Source organism: Balaenoptera ricei, chromosome 5, assembly GCF_028023285.1.
Source record: "Balaenoptera ricei isolate mBalRic1 chromosome 5, mBalRic1.hap2, whole genome shotgun sequence".
NCBI lineage: Eukaryota > Metazoa > Chordata > Mammalia > Artiodactyla > Balaenopteridae > Balaenoptera > Balaenoptera ricei.
In genome coordinates, this window is record NC_082643.1 from 123,915,949 (window position 1) to 123,941,606 (window position 25,658).

Consider the following 25,658-nt stretch of genomic DNA (forward strand, 5'->3'; position numbering starts at 1 on the left):
AAGCCTCTATATACTCTTTATAGTTACTTAAGTATTTAATTAAATCGGAAGGAGTACTAAAAGGAATAAAGTAAGATTCTTGCCCTCAAGGAGGGAAACAAATGAGGAAAATTTATTAACTTTAAAGGAATATTTATAAGTAGCAGGAAAACAGGCAAAGAATTCACAAAGAAATATTGGTGGCTATTTCCAGTAACATAAATGGAGCCACTCTTTCTTTCCTATCCTTTGCTATTTTTTTGTTTTTCCAAATTCACTAGATGCATTTATTATTTTATTGTAAAAATATGTATATATTTTTAAAAAGAATATGTGAGGTAGCCTTTGAAACTAGTTACTGAGGGCAGCTGAAATTAATCTGTGTAACAGCTATTGGATCACTTGTAAATTTTCTTCAGACAAAAAATATGAAATTATGAAAAGTCGTTGATATATGACTACTTACTCAGTCGTTTTATTTTGCCAGTGCATGGACCACTTTTGAATCTGGAACTGATCCTAATTCTGACTCTTTAAGAGCGCTAAGACGTGCTAGTTCTTAGTATTGGCCCTTGGTTGAAGAAGATAGAAGGATGGTGCTTTTACCAGCTCTCAGCACTTTTCTGGCGCTAGTCTCACTACTGCATAGTTTAAATTTCAAAAGAACCAGAAAGGAACATTTCCTCTCTATCACAGGTCCTTTGCCTGGCGAGTTAAAGGATAAAGGGAGTACAGAAGAAAGAAATAGTGCCATTTCATTTTTGTCCCACCTTGGGAAAGCATAGTGGGGAAGAAATTTTTATGTGGGATTCTGTGATGCCTATGGCTTTTGTCCTGCTGCAGCTGCTTTTTGTAGCCCTGCTACTGTCTATAATTCTGTTCCTCAGTGCAAAGCTGATGGGATATCAAATGCTTTTTTCAAAGATCTTCCAGCCCTAAAGTTTTACATTTTGGAGTGACTGGCTCTAATACATACTTCGTGTACGAGGATGAGTGATATATTCTGAAAATAAAGTTTAATTTCATTTCTTATTAATAAATCATGTCTGTAAAATAAACGGAAAGTGCTATTTTTTCCCTTCTCAATTTAAATGGTCTGATAATACAATTATAATACAAGTTTCATAAGTTTACTTTGCTGTGCCCCTTTATGTTGTTTTCATTTCCCAGTAATTTAGATTTTATTTTTGAACACTTGCTCTTTTAGGTGTTGCACCCAATCTTCCTACAATACCCTCAGCCTCAGATTTCAACACTGTCTTGTCTAGTGACCAGAATACTTTGGATGGGACACATTCTCAGCATAGCACTAGTCAGGATGATGTGGTAGGTGTAGAAGAAGCCAACCAAGGGTTTCCTGCTGTACAGCTTGCTGATGCTCAGGTGAGCCAGTCTGTTTTTCCCTAATTATAGTGACCTTGCATTGAGCAGTACTTAGCAGCTGGAACCATCAAGTATGTGCACCGTGGAATTCTAGTGAAAATCTTTTTCCTTGCCTGTCTGCCTAAAGCCTTCATGAAAAAAGGAGGAACCTTTAAAAAGTACATGGGTTAATTATAAATACAAATTAAGCATCTATAGATACTCATTAAACTGAAGAGTGGCATATAGTTAGTTGTCTCGTATAGCAACATTTTTGTTATTTGGAGATAGAGATTGGCAAAATAACATGACTAGAAAGTTAAATTTCATCATTTCCTATAGTCTTTAGTGCTATGTGAAGACTTGAGCGAGCAGTGGGGAGGCACTGAAGATTTTAGAGCAGAGGAGTAAAGTGCCTGGAACTGTACATGTGGAAATGTTATATGAGTAGCAATGTGTTAAATGGATTGAAGTACAGAAACTAGAGGTGAAAAGATGAGTTAATATAGTTCACACAAGTGGTAATGAAGCTCTTAGCTTAGATGGTTATGGCTTTGATAGGTAAAGGAGAAATATTGTGGGGATCTTATTTAATTGACTAAATGTAGGGAGTAGAGAACAAAATCCTTTGAAATGTACTTTCTAGTTTGAGTGACCAGAAGGCAGGTGGGAGAGTGGGATATGGATATTAAGAGGTGTTATTTTTTCAGGATGAAAGAGACTCGAGCATATTTTTTAATTAGGAGGAATTAGGAAGGTCCTGATCAAAAAAAAAAAAAAAAAAGAAAGGAGGGTAAACTGATAGAGAAAGATTCAGGGAGGGATGAGAAGTGTTGGAATTTAAAGTCATTTATAGAGAGAGATACTTTTTGACATAAAAAGTACTTTTTCCCCTGAGAATGTTTGGGAAGGCAATAAGGACAGTTCATAACTGTACAGGTAAGTTGGCAAATTGATAGCCTCAACTTTCTCTCACAATAGGAGGTGATTTATGTTAAGAAGTGTGTCAAGCACTTTTAAACTTTCTTGAGATTTACTTCTCTAATACATTGGAGTAGTTTTTAGGGATTCTTTCACTTTTTTTAAAAAGAGAGAGAAAAGACATATTTTTTCTGTCTATTTTGGCCTGTATATACATTCATTGTATTTATTAGCATCCAATACACATTTTTAGAGACAACTATACTATTTTACATATAAGACTCTAAAGTCTACCAGAGACATTAATATTAAGTAATACAATAAAAAACTGTGTAAGGTGATTTAGATATATGGAAAGGTTGGAGTGAATGTGAAAGAGAGCTCACCAGACCCCCAGAAGGATTGCCAAATAGTGCTGAGGGTCTAGTTATTTAGAACCTCTTGTGTCCTTAGTAGCTCAGCTATAGGAATAGAAGAGGATCGATCCAAAGCAGATGTAGCAAGAAAAGTGAGGTGATGAAATGTAATATACAGTCTTGGAAGTTGCTGAAAAGGAGTTTAAGGCAAGATTATGGGGGGGAAGGAAGTCACATAACTTTGGAACTAAAGCATTGGTTGAGTTATCTGCATGGCCAAAGAAGCCATTCAGGATGATAAACTGGGATGGAAAAGAAAAGAACCAAAATACCTGGTGGGTTTGCAGGATTAACTAAGGGGCATAAGTAGATAACAAAGATTAGGAAAGGTGGAGGATGGTTTGAACCTTAAAGAGGGAAGAGTGCTTCCATTAGGATGAAAGAGCAAATCTAAGAAAGAGTAAACCCAAGAAAGCGTATGCCAAGCAAATATTCAAGGGAGAGAAAAATACTCCCTAAGTTTCCAGTGAGGGGTGAATTGTTTGAATTCTCTCATTCTAGGCCTTCATGCCTTCACAAGGGTAGCCTGTTTTCCCAAGCACAAACAAATGAGATGATGTAGAGACAAGTGAAAGTGCAGACTTGAGTTTCATTGCATAAATGGCATTTCTCCATTTTGATAGATTTTTTAAGCTTCAGGAAAAGATCACTCAGTGAGAATGTGTGGTGAAAGAGTTAGAAGGGGGTCAAGGAAAGCACCGGATAGATAGCATCTATATTTAGGATGTGGAAGGAGGAAAAGGAACCGTGCAGCAGAGAAGGAGTAGTCAGAAAGATTATAGTGATCCACTATTGCACACATATAGTTGCTTCTATTTGGGTTACCTCTTAGTAGCTATGAAGTTCAGTTAACTAGAGATTTAACCAGAGTGGTGTATTAATATTTCCATAGCATATATGATACTTAAAATGTAAAGGAAGTTCTTTGTCAGAAAATGTTATTTTGCAACCAAGTGATACCACTTAAAAATAGACCAGATATTAAAAATATAACATATGAAATGTTTTTATATTAACACAGGAAATTGATAGACTCTTTTGTGAACCTTTTATAGCAGATTGTTATGGAAACACAGTAGATACTCAAGCCTTTTTTTAAAAGCAAGAAGTAGAATGATTTAAACTAATTCACAATTTTATTTACCTTGTACTTTCACTTAAGTAGGATCAAGGATTCTTTGTCCTTATGATTAATTTGAAGATGAGTGGCACATAGTAGGTGCTCAAAAATACTGTTAAGTTTTAAGTAAAATTAGAGCTATATTTATTATACAAGGCCTTTTTTTTCCCCTTCACACTACAGTTAATAATATGTACTGAGATAGAGTGTAAGAAAAAAGCTGCAATAAATGATGAATTGTTAAGTTGAGGTAATATAAATGTGTTACGCCTTTTAGGTTGTTTTCAAACCTCTTCTGAGTCATACAGGGATCCAGTCACAGGATGCAATGCCTCTCTGCTACCGAATGTACTTTGGAGAACACCTCTCATTTTCAGGAACTTTGGACTGCCTTAGAGCAGATATCGTGGATTCAGACACAGCCAAAGAGAGAAAAGGCAAAAGAGCAAGAAGGTGTCTTATATTATTATTGTTTGTATGTAAAATTTTGTACAAAAGTTATAATACCTGTTTTTTTAACTTTGCTTTCTTCCAGTGCTGATGCGGTAGTAATTTTAATAGCCTAATGAGAAGATAACTTCCATTTAACAGAAACAGTAGCCACATTTCCTTAAAAACCTGTTGATTTTATCAGTAGGTTATGAGGCCTAATTTTAGGCATATTTTTGTAAGATGTTAGTACATGTCTGAGGGTCAGCCAAAGCACTTATGTTGATAAATACACTTTATTTACTGTGGTAGTAGTTTAATTTTTATGATCTTATGGATTGTAATTTTATATATTATTCTTAGAACTTATTCCTAACCTCCTTTCTGAGTTGACTTGTAGCAGGTAGTATTTTCTGTTAGGAACAGAGCAGAAGTCATGCTGAGAGTATGGACTTGCTTTTCACAATAGTGTGGTACCATTAACAATGACCATGCAAGCAGAAACACTGCAGAAGTGACCTTGATGATTATAAAGATTAATGGGGAAAATTACCTTTGTTTTGTGACCTGGAAAAATGTTTGTCAAAATATTAAAAAGTCTCTTACTGTTTATTATAAATGTATAGGAAAATGAAAAATATAGTAAAACTAATATTTTGTACATACAATTTAAAACGTTAGAAACATTGAGAATTAAGGTGTTTTATTTCTTTCTTAAAAACTCATCAAAGGGTAGTTTGTATAGTCCTTACCTTCTTATCATCATGTAACTTACGACACAGAATGAGCATCTTTTCTGTGCCTTAGCAAATGTCATACGCCATTCTCAGCAGTTTCCAACATTTTACCTTTGCACTTTCAGTGTCATGAAATATCTTCACTAGTTCTTTTTACTAGAAAGGTTTTTGCCCACATCCCTTTCTCTGGGATACCTTCATCCTTTCTGCCATGACCACTTCCTCTTTATGCTAGTAAGTTTGCCTTCTCTGAGTTCCTCTAGCTGCATATCTAGAGTTTCTAGAACAGTGGAAGTGTCAATATTTTCATACTCAGTTGTTTTCTTCTATAACTCCATTTACTTTTTTAAACTCTATTTTTTATTGAGGTAACATTGGTTTATAACATTATATAAGGTTCACATGTACAACATTACATTTCTACTTCTCTATGCACTACAGCATGCTCGCTGCCAAACGTTTATTTTCCTTTTGTTACCATGCGTTTGATCTCCTTTACCCATTTTGCTCTCCCTTCCCTTACCTGAGCCCCTTCCCCTCTGGTAACCACTACTCTGTTCTCTGTATCTGGGTGTTTGTTTTTGTTTGGTTTGGTTTATTTATTTTATTATTTGTTTTTTGTATTCCACATGTAAGTGAAATCATACAGTATGTCTTTCTGTTTGACTTATTTCACTTAGCATAATGCTCTCAAGTTCCATCCATGTTGCTGCAGACAGCAAGATTTCATCTTTTTTTATGCTGAGTAGTATTCTGTGTGTGTGTGTGTGTGTGTGTGTGTGTGTGTACCATATCTTCTTCATCCATTCATCCATTGATGGGCACTTAGGTTGTTTTCATATCTTGGCTATTGTAAATAATGCCATGATGAATATAGGGGTGAATATATTTTTTAGAATTAGTGTTTTTGTATTATTTGGATAAATACCCAGAAGTAGGAAAGCTGGATCATAAGGTAGTTCTAATCTTAATTTTTGGAGGAATTTCTATACTGTATTCAATAGTGGTACACCAGTTTATATTCCCACCAACAGTGTATGAAGATTCCCTTTCTCCACATCCTTGCCTACACTTGTTATTTCTTACTTTTTGATGATAGCTATTCTAACAGACATGAGGTGATATCTCATCATGGTTTTGATTTGTATGTCTCTAATAATTAGTGATGTTGAAAATCTTTTCATACGCCTGCTGGCCATCTATATGTCTTCTCTGGAAAAATATCTATTTAGATACTCTGCCCATTTTTAATCATTTTTTAAATTATTGAGTTATATGAGCTCTTTACGTATTTTTTGGATATTAACCCCTTATCAGATATATCATTTGCAAGTATCTTCTCCCATTCAGTAGGTTGTCTTTTCCTTTTGTTGATGGCTTCCTTTCCTGTGCTGAAGCTTTTCATTTAGATGTAGTTCCATTTGTTTATTTTTACTTTTGTTTCCCTTGCCTGAGGAGGCATATCAGAAAAGTCTTGCAAAGACCAATATCAGAAAGCATAGTGCTTAAGTTTTCTTTCAGGAGTTTTCTGATTTTAGGTCTTACATTCAAATCTTTAATCCATTTTGAGTTGATTTTTGTGTATGGTGTGAGACAGTGGTCTAGTTTCTTTCTTTTTTTGCATGTGACTGCCCAGTGTGGATTTATTTCTGGGCTTTCAGTTCTGTTTCATTGATCTATGTATGTTTTTCTGCCAATACCATGCTGTTTTGATTAATTTAACTTTGTAATATAGTTCAGAATCAGGGCACATGATACCTCCAGCTTTGTTTTTTTTCCTCAGGATTGCTTTAGCTATTCAGGGTCTCTTGTGGTTCCATATACATTTTTTGTTCTCTTTCTGTGAAAAATGTGCGTGTGATTTTGATAAGGATTGTGTTGAATCTGTAGATTGCTTTAGGTGATATGGGCATTTTAACAATGTTAATTCTTCTAGTCCATGATCACAGAATATCTTGCTATTTATTTGTGTCTTCAGTTTCTTTCAACAATGTCTTATGATTTTTGGTATACAGGTCTTTTACCTCCTTGGTTAAACGTATTCCTAGGTATTTTATTATTTTTGTTTCGATTGTAAATGGGATTGTTTTCTTAATTTCTCTTTCTGCTGGCTCACTGTAAGCATATAGAAACAACAGATTTTTGTATGTTGATTTTATACCCTGCAACTTTCCATTTACTTTTTATTGAATTTCATCACCACAATCTTGTTTTGCTTCATTTTCATCTTTGCTGTCCAGTTCCCTTTTAATTAACCATTTTTGTAAAATGTCATGTGGGTTTATCACAAGGAGGCAATATAACTACATGCTTTACTGTCTGTGCATGAAATGAAAAACAAATGTGCACTGACCAATCACTGACAGACTTTGACAGAGTGATGTGGTTGGTCAGTGATCATGATGTACGTCTATTATTTATGTAGTGATTTGTGGACTGAAGAGCTAGCAGCAAGTTTATACTTTATGCAGTAAATTTTAGTTAAAATTTGAACCGTGTTGTTGGGGTCTGGTGTTATTTAACTATAAACCATGGTAATTGCATCCATTCACATTGGAATCATCAAATCCAGACACCAAAACATTAGTATCTGCTTACATTCCTGGACTAGAGTTTAAAGTCCTGAGTTAAATTTGTATTTCTATTTGCAGTAGCCTACTTTCATGTAAATATATGCATACATATAAGTATATATTAATATGTATAAATATGTGTATATATAAAAATGTGTATACACACATATAGTATATGTATCATCATTGATATAATTAGGTTATGCATAATTATATTATATATAATATGATTATATATATTAGATTATATTTACAGCCTACTTATTGGCCTGCTAAATGCCATATAATACTTCTACAGACCAGACCTTCATCTGACCACACTTCCCTTCTTATGTTCCCAGACAAATTCTTTGAGTGACTTTGAACTTACTGTCTTTAGTCTAGCCGAACCTAACATTCCTTTTAATTTTTCTACTATCACACCACCTCTGAGTGCTCTACATTCTTATTACTATACCATGGTTAGCTTTTATTTCTCAGATCTCCTGTAACTCCACCTTAGATCTTATTTATTAGGAAACTTTTGTCACAGTACACTTTTCCTGGTCATTAATTTTAGTCTTGTCTGGGCTTTTTTGTAGCACATAGTTCATTCTACTAATTATTGTACCTTACTATTGGGTTACAGTTTCTTGTATAAACATGTATAACTCTCCTAGACCATAAAGCCAGAACAGTTATTAAATCATTTAGCATAAGTCCTGGCATGTAGTATGTCCTCATAAATATTGGTTTCCTTATATCTTTGCTGTCTCCAATCAAGATAGTTGACCATGTTAGGGGCTTAATAAATATTTAATTTTAACTTTACCCATGTGGCTGCTTTTGCCTTAAATGACTGCTTCATTATGTAGCTAGATTTCTTCCCCCTTTTACTTGAATCTCCTCTCTTTAAGACGTTTTTGCCTCGCTTACATGTTTTCAGTTCTTGTTTTTGCAGTTGTGGATTATTTTAATCTCTTTTGAGTCTCTCTTCTATATCTTCTAATTCTCACAATCTAATTTTTCCTTCTCTGATTGCACACTTAGCATCGATTATAGGCTTACTCTAAGCTTGTACATTTTCTTGAATTATACCACAGAGTGGAATTTTTCTTATTAAATAAGAAATACTAGTATTCATTAAGGAATTATTAGTCTCTAATTATAAATTCTTTAAGTCAAATTGAAAATATCAAAGAATCTTGGAGGGTTATTTTTCCCAATAGAAAAAAAACCTATGTTTAATTTAACCTATATGACTACACATTCATATTTTACATGAAAGAAGAGGGGAAAAATATCTTTTTAAAATTTTGGTGCTTGAGGTTTATTGTTATTAGTAGTTGATTTATGAAAATCTGAGATATTTTGACTTTTTAATATTAAAATTGTCTATAATATTTCTACCTGAAAATTTTTAGATATGCAGGGGATTTGCCAAAATAACTTTTATAGAGGTTTTAAGTCTTTTGTGTGCATTTCTCATTTTTGTTTCAGTTGCTTTTCTTAGCACTTTCAACTTGGCAAAATATGCCAGCAGGGTTTCATTTCAAATAGCAAATCAAAATATATAAAATGTGATGAAATTAAATATATAAACCATATATTTAACAGAAGAGTAGAGGATGGTTAAGGAAGATGTTCTAGTTGACCTACTATTGACTTTAAATTCTAATACCATTGGGGTGTGCCATCAGATGGCAAGAAAAATTATTTTATCATTTCACTGAAATCATTAATTAAGTCTGATTTTGACTAGTCATAGAGTAAGATCAAGAAGGAAGACTTAAGGCCCAGTTTCCAACTTATGAAAAAGTTGGAAAAACTTATTCTACTTGATCTCTTACTTAAAATTATTTAAATGGCTTATTCTTCACCTTGGAGATTATTTTGCTAACAAGTTAATAAAGATTGTGTGGTTCTGGGAAAAAAGAAATAAAACCTTGTCATTTTCTTTTTTCATTTTTTTCCACATTTTTAGGCAAGGCCATGTGAATCTTCCTCCACTTGAGTTCAAACCAGCATTGATGTTGGAAACCTTTAGCATCAGTGCTGTTGTAATGGAAAAGTCTGTGTGCACCCCTCAGAACTCTGCCAGTGCTCTTTCTTTTCATGATCTCAACAAGCGTTATTACAATACCTTTCACTGCAACTTTACTATTTCCTGTCAGTCAATAAGCCAGCACGTAGATATGGCTTTAGTTCGTCTTATTCATCAATTTAGTACGATGATAGATGACATCAAAGCGACTCAGACTGACATTAAACTTAGCAGATATACAGCTGGATCCGCTTCTCCAACGCCTACCTTCAAAACCAGAAAACATCGGGATTTTCGCTCATCTGACTTCAGCCGCAGTTCTAGAGGAAGTCTTAATGGTGGCAATAGAGTAAATAATGCAAAGAACAAACGGACCAACAATGAGAACAACAAAAAGGAGTCTCGAAACAAAAATTCATTAGGAAGATCTGAAAGAAGAACTTCAAAGGTGTCTAGGAAAGGTTCAAAAGACGTGGTGGATCATATGACTATCCATATGGATGACTCTGACTCGATTACAGTGTCAGAACAAAGTGAGCCTTCAGCTGAGTGCTGGCAGAATATGTATAAATTGCTTAACTTCTATTCACTTATCTCTGATCCAACAGGAATACTGGAAAAATCTTCAGAAACATTTGGACCAGCAGGTAATGGATATTTTTATATTTAAAAAATTTTCTGTTTAGAATAGCAATAATCCTAAAAAAGACAAGTTTATCCATCATGTTTTCTTAATGTTATAATTGGATAATTGAAATGCAAAGAAATTGGCAGTCGCCCAAGGAGAGAAAATAGTGATGGCGATCAGATATTCTGCTACCCCTTTTTCCCATCCTTCCTAACCCTTACACAGTATGCTCCTAAAGAATTCACACAGACCTGCTTTCAAACACCTGACTGTACTATTTATTTTCAAATATGACCATGGGAAAATGTTGAAAAATTTAAGAAATCATTTTGGTGGGGAAGAGGACAAAGAGGGCCAGTTTGGAACGTGCAGGAAAGAAAGGTCAGTTGATGTCCTTCCATTTTGCAGTTTTCACGTCTAAACCTACGTATTTCTGTTCACTTAAAGGAGTCCGGAGCCCTACAGAGCCAACGTGTAAAGTTGTGTTTGAGAATGAACAAGACAGGAACAGCTTGACTAGGACGCAGAGGAAGCGCAGCGTGGCAGCTGCTGAGCCCCAGCACGTCACTCTAATAGTGTTTGGGGTTGGCATGGTGAGCCGCACGCACCTGGAGGCGGACATTGGTGGGCTAACCATGGAGTCAGAGCTGAAGAGGATCCACGGCAGTTTCACACTGAAGGAAAAAATGAAAGGCAGGTGACATTCTAACCCTGGGGCGCCTCTTTTCTGCAGAAAGCCAGTGCCATGTCTCACAAATTCCTACTTGGCAGTTTTTCTTCAGAGAATGGAACTTCCCGTTTATACGGATCAAGAGTGCTCGTGTATAGTTTCTTTTTCTTATTCTTAACGTTTTAAAAAATCTTGTAAGTATTCTGCGCCAAGTTTTACTTCTGAGATTTAAAATGTCCTTAGGCTATTTAATGTCATTAGGCTCTTTAGTGCATGAATGGCATGTTAAACTACATATTTAGCATCACTCCAGTTTTGACGTATAGTACATATGTATATGTGAATGCATAGAAATAAAAATCTTCAAGGAAATTTTTTTAAAAAGTCGTTTGGAAATAGTTTAAATTTCATTGTACCTTTAAAGTTATCTTTTGTCATTGAACGTATTATGAATAAAATGACATTTTAATATGAAGTGCAACTCTCCAGAATTCATACACTTTTTTTTTCCCATTTTAAGATGTTTTACATCAAAAGATGACTGAGACATGTGCCACGGCTCATATTGGTGGGGTCAATATTGTGCTGCTTGAAGGGATTACACCAAATATACAGTAAGTGTGTTTTTTTTTTTACTATTCTCTTAAACTTGTTTGTTATAGTTTTACAGGAAACTTAAAATTCATTGGATGAATCCCGTACCTACTGCGTTTTGAGATTTATATACTTAATGTTGCCAGACACTGTGATTCTGTCACTAAGAACATCACAAATGAAATGTTCTCAGAAAACTTATTTATTCCTTTTCTAAAATTGGACTACTGCCACCCCTCCACCCTAAAAAACTGACTCCCGGGACATTTTAAGATTGTGTGACAGGAAAAATGATTACAGTGCAAATTTCAGTTAAACATATGAGATGCAAAAGCTCACGTAATTCAAATAGTTAAGTATTTAAAACAAAATTATAGTCAGAGAATATAGACTGTCTCTTGATTTTATTCTAACTAATCATTACCCGTATTCATGCTGGGTTTCCAAACTTTATCTTGCCATTTTTTCATTTAAAGAATTTAACAATAAAGCCTATGAGACCCTTCAAATAGTATAGGTAAGCTTTCTGTAGTGAGTATACCATTCCATATTGCTTTTCTTCTGACTCTTTGCTCTCACCTTTTCTTTATATGTTCTATTTGTGGATCTGTCCAAAATTGTTCTGGTAATGATTACCTTTATACATGATATTTAGATCACTATTTGGTTGTCAATACATTTAACCGTTGACTTTGCTCATACACTTGGGAGTATAGCACTTCATTCCTAACTTCCTTTCAGTGGAGCACTTTTATGCTATAACTACAAAATGTATTTTGATAATTTAGGTCAGATTTTGAGGATTTGCTCATTCTTAATATTATAACTAGTTAATGTCCTACTGTTGTCCCTTAAAGCATCTATCATGCTAAATACTGACTAAATAGAGGATTTGGTTCAATGTTATAAATATTAAATATTAGTTGTAATTTGACTCATTACAGGTCTACTCATAACATTTCAAACATGGGTAATGTGATGACTATCTTGGGAAACATAAAATGGGTGGATGAAATGGATGTCTAAGTCTTGCTGAGGCAGTTTGGACCTGTATATCTAGAACCAAAGAGTATATTTCATTATAGCTGCCTAAATGGTCCAGATCACATTTCCTAAGCAGTCTTTCTAAAGACCAGGAAATTCCAGTAGTTGTGAGACAAGATCTTTTCTGATCATTCAGTATGGGAGGAGGGTATTATTATGTAATAATTACAATCTAAAGGAGTTATCTATCATGGACCAGGAGCCTCCTATACATTATTTTATTTAGTTCTCACCACAGTCCTGTTAACTGGGATGTTTTATCCCCACTTTACAGAACAATAAATCGAGATTCAGAAATATCAAAGTGTTTTCCTAAAATGCTTAAAGTCATACAGTCAGTAAGAAGAGATGCCTGAACCTCTGCACCTTCTACCTCACTATGATGCTACTGCAGGAAGTCACCACAGACCTTGGGTTTCATGATTCCTTTGTTGAGTCTAAATTTAAAGTATCATGGTCACTTTGACCTATTCAGAAGTACAACAAATTTCTTTAGATGTCTCGTGGGTTTTATTTACTCTATCCTCTTGAAACTCTTATCTCCATTATCTATTATCTCTTAAGAGAAGGGCTTCAAATAGTCTCTAAATTTGCAAAACGTATTTATAAAATTGATTTTTTAAAAAAAGTATTAGTTGATAATTCTTGCCTTTAAAAAAATCTCAAGCCAAGATCCCTTAACTTTTTCATTAAAAAAATAAGTTATTAATTACTCACTGCCAAACTCTAGTAGTGTTAAGACTTTCTGGATTTATTCTTTGGCTTTTCACTTCCAGTTTCAATTAAAAGGAAATGGAACTTTTAAAAATTAGTTGAAAAGTTTCTTGAAAATTTTAAAAATGGGAAATAAAAGCTTTCCAAATGATTGCTCATATTGTCACTAATTTACGCATGAATGTTTATTTGCTTCCTTTTTGTTTTCCTGCTTTCTCTTGAATCTTCATCTGTAGACTGGAGGATTTTCCTACATCTCCTACAAGCACAGCCAAACAAGAGTTTCTGTATGTCATTATTATTCTTTTTCATGGACTTTGTGATTAACATAGTATTGAATAGTTTTAAAGATAAAATATTTAGATTATCTGCATGGCTGTAAAAGTATGTAGTTATTATTTTGTAGCTTTAATATAGATCCTTTTATAGATTAAAGTTTACTGATTTTCAAGGAAAATACACAGGTAAGGACTACCTTTTTGGTAATTCATACCTTGTTTTATTGTTGAAAGATTGTAACACTGTAGTTGTGTGTTGCTTTGTGCTTTTTGAAGACCTGTTACAAACCCTTGTTAACATTTGATGTGATAATAGAAGCTAAAATTTTTAACTTTGCAAATGAGTTTTCACAAATTTGCAAAACTAATTATTAAAACACTAATATATGAAAATATCTACATTGCTCAACCTCATAATAATTCTGTCTTTAAGATGGAGAGAGTTCACTGCTCTGTTGTCAGCTTTTATGTATGGCTTTTACTGTGTATCCTTTTGTATTTTGACCAGCTTGATTTGGCCTGTGTATATCTGATATTTTGTGGTAGTGATATATTTAAATACTTGTCACATGAGTCTTACCACCATGACAATTTAGTATGTTACTTAGGACTGATTTTTTTCTTTCAACCTTTTCTATAAAATTTCAGTATGCTGAATAAATAGATGAATCTGCATATTTTGTTCCAGGCTGGTAAGATTATCAATACCTGGTGAGATTTGTTTCATTGTGTATTGATAATAGGCCATAGTCAAAACATCATCAATCAGCATACCTTTGTTGGGATTATCTGTGATCTATGTCACTTCATCAGTCAACTAGAAGTACTAAAAAAGAATAAATGCACTAATATTAAATTAGAAAATTGATTGTTTTTGGAAACCACTCTTCCATATTAATATCATCATAAATAATAACAGGTATAGAAAAAATAGCTAATTCCACTTTAGTAGTTACAGTAGCTAGAGAAGATTTATTGTTTCTCTCTTTTTTATCACTGAGTTCTCTGGATGTATAATAAAAAAAAAAATCAGTACTGTATGATTTTAGAAAGGATGCTATTTAATGGCTGAAGATCACATCTTTATCCACTCAACTAATTAGGTTATTAGGTTGCATATTATGGCCTGCACACTGTGTTAGGTTTCAGAGATGGAACAGTAAGCAAGTGAGAGGTAGTTCCTGTCATAATATCACTTATAGGCCCACTCCCTCCTTTTTCAGGCCTTCCTGCTGAGAGAGTTAACACGTAAGGTACAATTGCCAAATGGGAAAGGAAGCTCCAAAGACTTTTAATAGTTAACTGAATTACACGTGATCCCAGCACTCTCTGTCCACATTGTAGAGATTTCCAGGCAAAACTGAACTGAGGCGGGCAGCATGGGTCAGGGTTCATAAATTAGTTTACCTCCTTTTCCTGCCTTTAAAGTCTGGGCCTGCAAGATCAAGGAGGTGGGGTGGGGGTGGAGATAGAGTAGCGATAATGAGGCCCCAGAGTAAATCCTCAAACTCTCAACCGGCACTACAAGGATGGCTGGCCTGCTTTAAAGGCCCTGTGGCCTGGACACAGGAAGAAAAAGAAGATGCGGAAAAGTCCTTGCCTGATTAGGCACTGTGGTGGTTATAACAGGCTCACAGTGGATCTGCCCTACCACCACTGCCAATGAATTCCTGAACCAAGCTTCTTGGTCGCTTGCCGTGAACTTTTTACGTATATGAGGCATGCCTGGCATGCTACAAGTTTTTATAGTCTTCTCTTTAAAAAGACTTTGGCCACTTCTTTCTTGTGTAAAAGTCTTATGTATACTACATGTTTTTTGATCTAGATTAAGTGACAGCTCTTTTAAGAACTAAAGTAGATAATATATGAATAGATAATTATGAATAGATAAATCTGAAATTATGAATAGATAATTTATGAATAGATAAATTATGAATAGATAATTCATATTGGCAGCTTGTAAATTGTTTAATTCCTCATTCTGGGTCTCCTCACATCTTTAACATGTACAGTTTGACGAGAGTTAATCAGACATCCTCTACAGTGTCTGTCTCAGTTTGATCAGTGTAGGACTATCCTGTTGTCTAGCTCCAAGGAACATTACTCACGCTGTAGTCATGGGCATCATTTACATAGCCTACAGTGTGATGGTGCCCTCTGGAGTTGGGCAACACAGAGCCCCTGAAGTCCTTAACATCAAAATTTCCACCGGAAATACCACAGTAGGATCTACAGTAGGAGAGCAGTCAGCCCCATAGCTTTCTATTCTGACATTTGGTGTATAATTGAAAATCAAGGGTTGTGTATATGCTTATATAATCACAAGTAATATTTAAGCAGACTTCTATAGATTATAAAGGTAAGATAGTAAGATAGGTGTAGAACTTCTTGACTGTCATGATAACAAGACTTCTTTGTAAATGTATGCTTAGTTTCATTCAGTAGGTGAATACTGTTCACAACTAGAAAGCCCTTTGCATTTTAGCACCATCTGAGTGTTCTGGCTCATGTTGAAATTGAATTTAAAATGGAATCTCATTGATGATAAATAGTAGCTTTATTTATTAAAATAGTTAAGATTCAAAATTCAGTAACTAGTCAGCATCCTAGAATCTATACTCATGCTAGCTAGAACAATTCCATAGATTACTTTTTTCTTTTTCTAGTCAGTGATAGTCTTTGAGAAATAGTTTCCTTTGAAGAAGAAAGCAAATATAGTTCTCTAGTAATCATTTTTGAATTTTGTATAATACCTGGATTTCACTATCTGTAAATAATCAAAACTTCTAATAGAACCATTGTTATGCTTCTCAAGGTTTATTCTAATAGAAGTTAAATGTAATAAATGGATGATTCCTTAGGTCCTTGAGACTGTAAATAAATTCTCGGTGAATCCTCTGTAGCCTAAGTAGAGATAAATGTGTGTGAACTGACATGTAGTTAATATGAAATTTGCATTTTGTGTGTTTTGCTAAATCTGTTGTCAAGCATTCTTTGCTCATTTGAAAGATAACATATATGTTAAAAGCTTTCCTTTTACTACTGGGCCTTTAGTGGTGCAGTTCATTGACATGAACCTTTCCACTGTGTGTGTCAAGACTGCTTCATCACGGCTTTTACATACATGATTTATCACATGATATCTGTGGAATTCCACAGTTGTGTTGAGTCATTCTTCTGCTGTACTTCTTTCTGCTCATTCATTTCACAAAATTCAGTGAGTGTCTACCATGTTCAAAGCACTGTTCTAGGCACTGGAAAGAAAGAACAAGATATCAAGAAAGACAGTATTTCTATTTTATATCTGTACCAGCAAAGCTTACCAATTTTTAATTAAGTAGTAGTTACTCATTATGAATTGGACTTCTATCATTTCTTTGCTACTCACTGAAAATAAAAAATGGAAAATGCAAGTTAAATTTCTTCCTTCTCATTAATTTCTTTTAACATATTAGATGATTGTTAGATTAATTTCTTTGGCTGATTAGATTTTAAGAAGTAAAAGAAGTGTTTTTTTTTTTCTTTTAATTTTCACTGTGTATATTTTCTTAGTGGTCGTACAGATGCCTAAAATAAGTTGAAGAAAAACGGAGTTCTGAATGGGGAAAAAAATCAAAATGGGATTTTGTGTGTTGTGTATGTGTAATATGTCAGTGTATTCTCTTTTCACGTAAGCACATACATACATTCTTCTGTAAACTCTTTATTAAACAGAATAATATTCACTACAAACAGTATAAAATGTGTGTCCATATTTTTAGAAAACATTATTTCTTTAGTGTGATTTAAATGCATGAAAAATCTTGTAATTTACTTCATTGAATGATTTAAAAACATTTGTCTTGCTCTCAAAATACTTTTTCAAAATTTCTCTTTACTTGGCCATATTTTAATGATCCTCCTTCTCTTTTAATAGAACTGTAGTGAAATGTAGTATTGCCAAGTCCCAAGCCCTCTACAGTGCCCAGAGGGGGTTGAAGACTAACAATGCCGCAGTGTTCAAAGTAGGAGCTATCAGCATCAACATTCCCCAGCACCCTGCCACCTTACACAGCATGATGGTTCGAAGTTCTCACCAACTATCTAAGCAGATCTCAGATCTCATCAGACAACCTTCTACAGTGTAAGTTATTTATTCAAGATCTGTGATTCTATATAGTATTTCATGTCATTCTTTGCTGTGTTAACAATAGTTTGGAGGAAGACATGAAGGTTACATCTAAGTAGTGACTATTATGGATAGTGGGGCGGGTGGAAAGTAGCTAAACATGATTGTGGGAGAATCATATTCTGGATATTATTAAAGTACTATGTCACAAATGCAATTGTCAGTCTTTCATATTGCATCAGTAAAGCTTAAGAGATCCTAGAGATTAGTGGACATTATAAAGTGATACTAATAAAAGGCAAACTGACAAATTCTAGGATTGTAGCAGTATTTCTTTACTTTGAACTCACTGAAATTTGTGAGTGCATAGATTTATAAAGTTGCAGTGGCCATTTATGTCCCATGCGTGGTTTTGTGCTGACCTCTATGTGAGCTTATTGTACATGGTTCAAGGCAGGATTTGAATATACCATTTAAATATTTTAAAAGGCAGTAAATGGGACCTTTGCACAGTAACCTTTATTTCCTGGGTCTGCATTGCCAAGCTTTCTTCCTGGTCTCCAAAGTTATAGCTAATGAATAACTAATAAAAATATAAGTGAAAGGTGAAAAATTGTCTTGTTATGTTTCCTTTTTCCTAACCTGTAAGGTAGAAAAACACTAGTGTGTATTTTGACAGTGTCTTAAAGCAGTGATTTTTCCAGTTGTCCTATCTAGATCTTTAATTCTGATGTAATATTAATTCATGTCTGGTTGACTAAGTAGTAATAATTTAAACATGTTTCTCCTGTCAGTGGAATATGGAATCCAGAATGTGTACATGAGCCTTAGTTATAAAATACCCTAAGGAGTTTTTCCTTATTAGAATGTATCGGCAGTGGAGTGGAGTAGTTAAAAACAAAGACTCTAGATTCAGATTGACGGAGTTCAAAACTGATTTCACCACTTTCTCGCTATACTTCATTTGTAAAATGGAGATAACAGTACCTAATCAAAGGGTTTTGTGAGATAAATAAATTATATAAAATATACAAAGCAATAAGAATAGTACCTGGCACATAGTAAGCACTAAAATAATTATTGCTGTTGTTGGTGTTGGTGTTATTATTTTTAATAGTGCTAGTAATAGTAATAGTATTAACAATCAACCGTAGAGTGCACAATGGTTAAGTCATGGAATTTGGAATCAGACAAACCTCCAGTTTCACATTAATGATGTGATTGGCCTTGGCAGTGTAACATTCAGTTTATATTGTTATTACTTCGTCTTGTTTACTTTTCTAGATCATTTTTCAATGGCTGTTCTGAGGAAGTCTTAATATGATCTGGTATTAGAAAGAAAACATCTGTTCATAGTTTATTATTGCTCTTTTACATTGAGAATACCAATTTTATACAATTTTTATTTTTATACAATTTAAATTTTATTAGTAGCTGTTCTAATTGTCTTTTTTAAACTTTTTTTTTTTTTGCTTTATAGCCCACAGCCTGTAAAAGAAGATATTGCAACCCCCCTACCTTCTGAAAAAACCCCAACAAGTGTTAATCAGACTCCTATTGAAACAAATGAATTTCCTCAGCTACCAGAAGGTTTAGAAAAGAAGCCTATTGTCCTTAAATTCAGCACCATGTTAGATGGTATAGCCATTGGAGCAGCACTTTTACCATCTCTGAAAGCAGAATACAAGATGGGAAGAATGAGAAGTCATGGAATGACAGGTAACATTGAAGTTTGAATTCATTCTTAAAATTTATGACTGGTTTAAGAAATTAGTAATATTTTGGTGAAACAAATTTAGTTTTATAGATTTTTTATGAAAATTTAAATAATTTTAATCAAAACACTTTTAAATTTCATTAATGATGTTCTTCATTCAGTCAAGTAAAAACAGCAATACACTTCCTTGAATGACCAGCATGGACCCTGCTTTCATTTGAACTCTTTAGAGTTATCCACTCTTTAGAAACCATTTCCAACTTAAACTTAAGTTGAATACATTTCTACATTGTTAGGTTCTTATAGCCTGCATAACTTGGTTTATTTTCACGTTGAGTACATTTAGCTTAAATCAGAGGTTATTTGACTTCTTCAAAATAGCTATTTTTAAAAGATTTTGTGATCCTTATATATCCTCTCCAAAAGCACTTTGCTGTTGTATTTTTATTCTGAAATGTATCATGTATACAAAAGTATGTCAGTTACATTCACACAGTTTATAGAACTGTAAACTCACCCACCGATTACACATCTTAAGAATTAAAACATTACCAGTACTTTGAAGGCTCCTTCAATGAATATTATTACTACCAGATAATAGTCCCCATGAGTGCTTGGTTAATAATCACTATCATGAATTTTGTGTTATCCATTCCTTTGCTTTTCTTTATAGTTTTATTACATAGACATATACTCATAAATGACCAATTTTGTTGTAGCCTGTTTTAAACTTTATTCATATGGAGTCCCACTAATGTATATTTTTACTTGGAACTTTTTTGTTGCACATTTTCTTTGATTTATTTATATTCATCCATGTATCTTTGGTTCATTCATTTTTCAGTGAAATATAGGAGTCCGTTAAGTGATTATATCACAATTTATTTATCTATTCTGCTATTGATGGACCTTTGCCTCATTCTGTTTTTTTGCTATTACATTTGTTCTCATACACATCTTCTGGTACATATGTGCAAGAGTTTCTCAAGGATATTTACTTAGGAGTGATACAGCTAGATTATAGGGTAAATGCATCTTCAACTTTACTAGGAAATATAAAACTGTTTTCCTTAGTGCTTGTGTCCACCAGTTTTTACCCTCCCATCAGTATTAGACTGGAGTTCCCACTGTTCTGCATCCTTGCCAACACTTGGTATTATCGACTTTAAAATTATTGCTTGTCTGGTAAATGTGGAACGGTATCTCATTGTAGGTTTAATTTATGTTTCTGTAGTTATTAATGGAGCTGAATTTTTAAATATGATTAAGGGGTCCTTATATGTTTTCTTATATGAAGCACCTCGTGATGGTTCTTGTTTGTTTTCTGCCCATTTGACCATTGAGTCATTTGTATTTTTCTTGGTTCACAGAAATTCTTTGTATGTTTTGTATATTAAACCTTTGATGTTATATGTTCAACATATATTGTCACCCAGTCAGAGGCTTATTTCACTTTTTGGTCTTTTGATCAACATATACTCTTAATTTTAATGTAATTGAATTAATATTTTCTTGTTTTATTGTGTATTTTATGTCTTGAAGAAGACATAAAAATATAAATTTTTATATCCTTCTGTTCCCAGGATCATGAGAAGATTCTCTCATATTTGCTGTTAAACATTTTGAAGTTTTGCTTTTCACATTTAAGTTCCTAATCTGTAAGGAATTGACTGTTTTTTTCTTCAGTTTGGTATGGAGTAGTATGCATAACCAATTATCTCAGCATCATTTATTGACTAATCTGTTTTTTTTCAGTGATAGATAACACAACTTTATCATCTGTTAAGTGTTTATGTATATGGGGGTCTATTTCAGAGATCTCTGTTGTGCCTCAGTGGCCTGTTTGCACCAGTGTCATACTGATACTTGACTTTTCCTTTTTTTAGAAGTTGTCCTGGTTATTTTTGTTTATTTGCTCCTTCAGATATATTTTAGAATCAGTTTGCCAAGTTCCCTGAAAAAGCCTGTTTGGATTTTTATAGAAATTGAGTTGAATCTATAGATTTACTTGGGGAAGAATTAAAAATATTGATTGATATTGAGAACTGACATAGTATTTAACCTTCTTATTCCTGCATATGTCTATCTCTCTGTTTCTTTAGGTCTTCTTCAATGTTTTTCTATAAAGTTTAAAATTTTTCAACTTAAGGTTTTTGTGTATCTGTTGCAAGATATGTTTATTTACTTGGATACCTAGGCACCTTATGTTATTGTTGTTATTACAAATGGTATATTTTATAAATAGCATTTTAAACTAGTGGTGGTATGTACAAATGCGCTTGATCCTTTTATGTTAATCTTATACTCAGCAACCATATTAAACTATTTTATTATTGCTAATAAGATTCTGTGGAGTTTCCTAAGTAGATATTCATACCATGTGCAAATAATACTTTTGTTTTTTTCCTATCCAGTCTTTATGCCTTTTTATTTTTCTTATCTTACTGTGTCTCTACTACCAAGTTCAGTAAAAGGGGTACTGTTGGCATCCTTGTTTTACTCACATTTTTTAAGGGAATTAATATTTCACCAGTGAATATGATGTTTGCTGTAGGTTTTTGCTGAGTTATTTTTATCAAGTCAAGATAAGTTACTTTTATTCCTAGTGTGCTAAGAGTTTCTATGAATGATTGGCGAATACTTATTATTGGATACTTTTTTCTGCATCTGTTGAAATTAAAATATTTTTTCTCCTTTATTCTATTAACATGATAAATTACATTAATAATTTTTTAAAAACACATATACATATATGTGAATACATACATACATGTATGTATTTTTGTATGTATGTGTATGTATTTATTTCTGCCCTCTAGCATTTTAGGCTTTCTTTATTGAGAGGGATTTTTCTGAACATCTTTTCTTATCAGAAACAGAAGCACTTTAAAGTGAATTTCCATATTTGGCAGAGTCAGAAGTGTTGGGCCTTCAGGTATTGGGCTAAATGGCTCTTCTTGTCTGTTTATTCAGGGCATCCATGAAATAGAAGAGTCAACAGAAGCAGCAAATCAAAAGCCGAATAGTCAGTTTAGAACTAGGAAGATATGAATATTTAGGAGCAAAGAAAACATATTGTCAAATATCTAGTCAGATAACAACCCATAATTCTTCTTGCAATAAAGGAAAGGGACAAAAACAGTAGAAAAAAAAAAGGCTATACTAGTGATAAGGGATGACCTGAGGCCTAGTATTATTTCAGTCTGTGTTTTTATTTGGTGATGTTGGTGGTGGTAATAGTAGTGGTAGCTACTGTGGAGGTCAGCCCGCACCCCTTGCAGCCTGCAAGCCATAGTCAATGACTCTGGAGTGGTGAGTAAGTGGAGATCAGAGCAGTTGTGACCTATCTGGCCTTTCACAGTTGCACCAGTTGGTGAGAGAGCGTGTTTCTGTTTATGGATAACTCATTCCAAGTATAAACGTTACTGTATAGTGAGTGAATATAGTGAATGTGACATATAGGAGGTGACCTTTAATTAGTATGTGGAAGAAAGAGAATTATTTCTGGCACAATGGAGAATACTAGGAATATATAATAAATTTTAAATGTAGGCAAAATAGGCTGTTTAATGTTTGAGTGGAGAGAATTGCTTATGTACAGAACAGTATCAGTAGATTTGATTGGTTGGAAAGGAACATGCACATATACATTAGACAGTATATGTAATAGGCAATAATAGATCTTGATTTTAACAAGGTTTCTGCTATGCCTTAATGCCCTCAATAAATAGTTGGAGAAATATGGCCTGAGTAAATAGTACAGGTTGTGTATTTATAATTGTTTGAACAACTACATGCCAAATTGTTGATTTAAGTGTTTAGAACCAATAGTAAACTAAAACTCATACCATATTCTTATTTGGAATATGGTCCCATTATTATTGTTAAGGTCAAAGATACGTGTGTTTGTAAAATTTTATACTTGACGAATGTTTTCATTGAGTATAATTTAGTTGATTTGACAATTTCACTGTTTCCTTCCATACTGAGTCAGGATCAAGTGGCAAGTTATCAACTGCTAACTATTCTCTCTGAATAAAACACTGTGTGGATTGCTGTTGTTTTGTTTTGTTTTGCACTTTAATTTCTCTTGTTTTAACTCTTCCATAATAAAGGCAATTTCTTTTCTACCTTATGTGAAATAAAGAGAACATTTACAGGTGTTTCTCTAGCACCTAACACAATGCTGGGCACCTAGTAGGCTTAATAAATGATATTTGCTGGCTTAATAATACTGGCTGATGCTTTATAGTAACCATACATATATTTAAAGATGGGAAATATTTTATAAGCAAATTTAAAATATCCTTCTCATATCTTTCAACATAGGTTTGGAAAATGCATACTTTTTTTTATAGACACTATTTATTGAACAAAGGAAGGAATGAATGAGTGAATGAGCACCTGAACAACAAACAGTAACATTCCTTATTTCTTACAGGTGCACAGACCAGGTTTACGTTTGAGCTGCCAAATCACAGATTGCGTTTTACTTCAAAGGTTTCTGCCACCGATATGTCAACCATTCCTCCTTCTGCCAGTCTTAACCTTCCTCCTGTTACTATGTCAGGGAAATATATAATGGAAGAGCATGATAGTTATTCAGACCAGGTGTGGAGTATAGATGAACTGCCTTCTAAACAAGGGTACTATTTACAGGGAAATTATCTACGTTGTGTGGCAGAAGTAAGTTCACTTTTTAATTTTCTTACTCTTTGTAATTTAGCAGCCTTCAAACTTTAGGTGTACCAAAGTATGTAGTGATCCAAAAAATCATCAAATCATTTATTCCTACAGAATTTTGTACTGTATTTGGTGTGTGTGTGTACGTACACATGTGTATGTGTTTGTGTCTCTCTCCTTATAGTTTTATTTAAACATGCTTTTTTTTCTTGTTTTAATCATCTTTGAATTCATATTTATTATATTGGGTTTCACATGCATCTCTACAATATTTTCATGATTCATTTGACTATAAAAACGCTAAGGGTATCTAACATTTGTCAGGTGCTTCATATTCATTGACTTGTACAATCCTTAAATCAATCCTTTGAGGTAGATATTTTATTCTCATTTTACAAGTAAAGAAACTGAGCCATTAGAGAGGTTACATGATTCATCCAGGTATACATACTTATTAACAATATAAAGGTCATACAGAGATAAAATAATTACAAGCAGATTCACAGACTAGTTTCTTTACTAAGGGAATTTGAAAGCCAGCATACATGATTCCATCATTATTTTCTCCCTTTATATCTGTACAATTATCACAAGTTTAAAAAGCATTTGGATATGTTTTCATTTGATTTGTGGTAAGTAGGCCACTTGTTATCATCCTAATTTGTTATAGTAGAAAATCAAATGTAGAGAGATTAAATAACTTTCCCTAAGTCTCCCAACTATCAAATGAGAGATGTAGGAGTCACACAGTGTGCTCGTCCCTCGGCTTGCTTTGTCAGTTTGTCAGAAACAGTTGCAACCTTATCAAAAATCAATTCGCCAACTATTTGTTTTATAAATTTTATTCTCTAGAATCTGAAGGATCTATACGAATGCTCTTTGGCGTCTTTCTAGAAATATTACAGCTAAGTAGGATATATTTAAGTCTGGTTTACCTTCTTTAGACTCTGCTTGTCCTAGAACTTCTCGTGTACAAGATGCTAGAAGTCAAATATTTATTTACTAAAAGGTGGATTATAAAGCATATTTCATTTGTGCTTTCTACACTGAAAAATAAGTGTCCCAGACTGTAGTTTAGCAATACTATTATTAATGCTTCATTTGACAGAAAATAAAACAAATCAAATGCAGTATATTGCATAGTTCCTTACTAATATTAGCTATTATAAAGCTATAAAGTTTGTAATTGGGGCAGAACACCATCCCAGATTTACTAAGAATGCAGTTAATTACAAATATTCGAAAGAATCTAAAGTTGCATCTCTCTGAGAGTTGCCCATTTAACTATGGCCTAAAATAGACACATGTGAAAATCATCTTTGCCCATTTGATACTACTATATATAAAATAAAAGTGCTCAGTGAAACTTAGACTTTATGTGACTTCTCACCTAAGAAAAGACTGCTACATCTCTTTTGCTGTTAACTTTTGATCAAAATATGGACACTATCAAAGTGACAAATGTTGAGGCATTTGCCTTACTCATAAGGATGTTTCAATTCATCATTACTACGAAACTCAACTCCAGTTAGGGCCGGCTTTCTAGTTAATCTGTTTATTAACTAATTCTTGCCAGAAATTTTGGGCTTTATACTAATCATGGGACATGTATTATAGTAAAGCTGACTTTAGTATATCTGATTTGCTAATTTGCTCAAATGT

General features: G+C 33.6%; 1 protein-coding gene across 7 annotated transcripts in view; it reads left to right on the forward strand.

Moving 5' to 3' along the window:
• BLTP1 (bridge-like lipid transfer protein family member 1) overlaps positions 1-25,658 on the forward strand; it is a 204,629-nt gene that overhangs the window by 118,761 nt on the left and 60,210 nt on the right. For 6 of the 7 annotated variants that reach the window (XM_059923532.1, XM_059923536.1, XM_059923535.1 and 3 more), the window contains exons 45-53: positions 1,187-1,362; positions 4,076-4,251; positions 9,501-10,207; positions 10,636-10,881; positions 11,379-11,472; positions 13,447-13,497; positions 17,405-17,611; positions 19,077-19,315; positions 23,755-23,999. In XM_059923532.1, coding sequence (XP_059779515.1) covers positions 1,187-1,362; positions 4,076-4,251; positions 9,501-10,207; positions 10,636-10,881; positions 11,379-11,472; positions 13,447-13,497; positions 17,405-17,611; positions 19,077-19,315; positions 23,755-23,999 — 2,141 coding nt within the window. The remainder of the gene's footprint in view (positions 1-1,186; positions 1,363-4,075; positions 4,252-9,500; positions 10,208-10,635; positions 10,882-11,378; positions 11,473-13,446; positions 13,498-17,404; positions 17,612-19,076; positions 19,316-23,754; positions 24,000-25,658) is intronic. The other variant, XM_059923534.1, reaches the window with a different exon arrangement.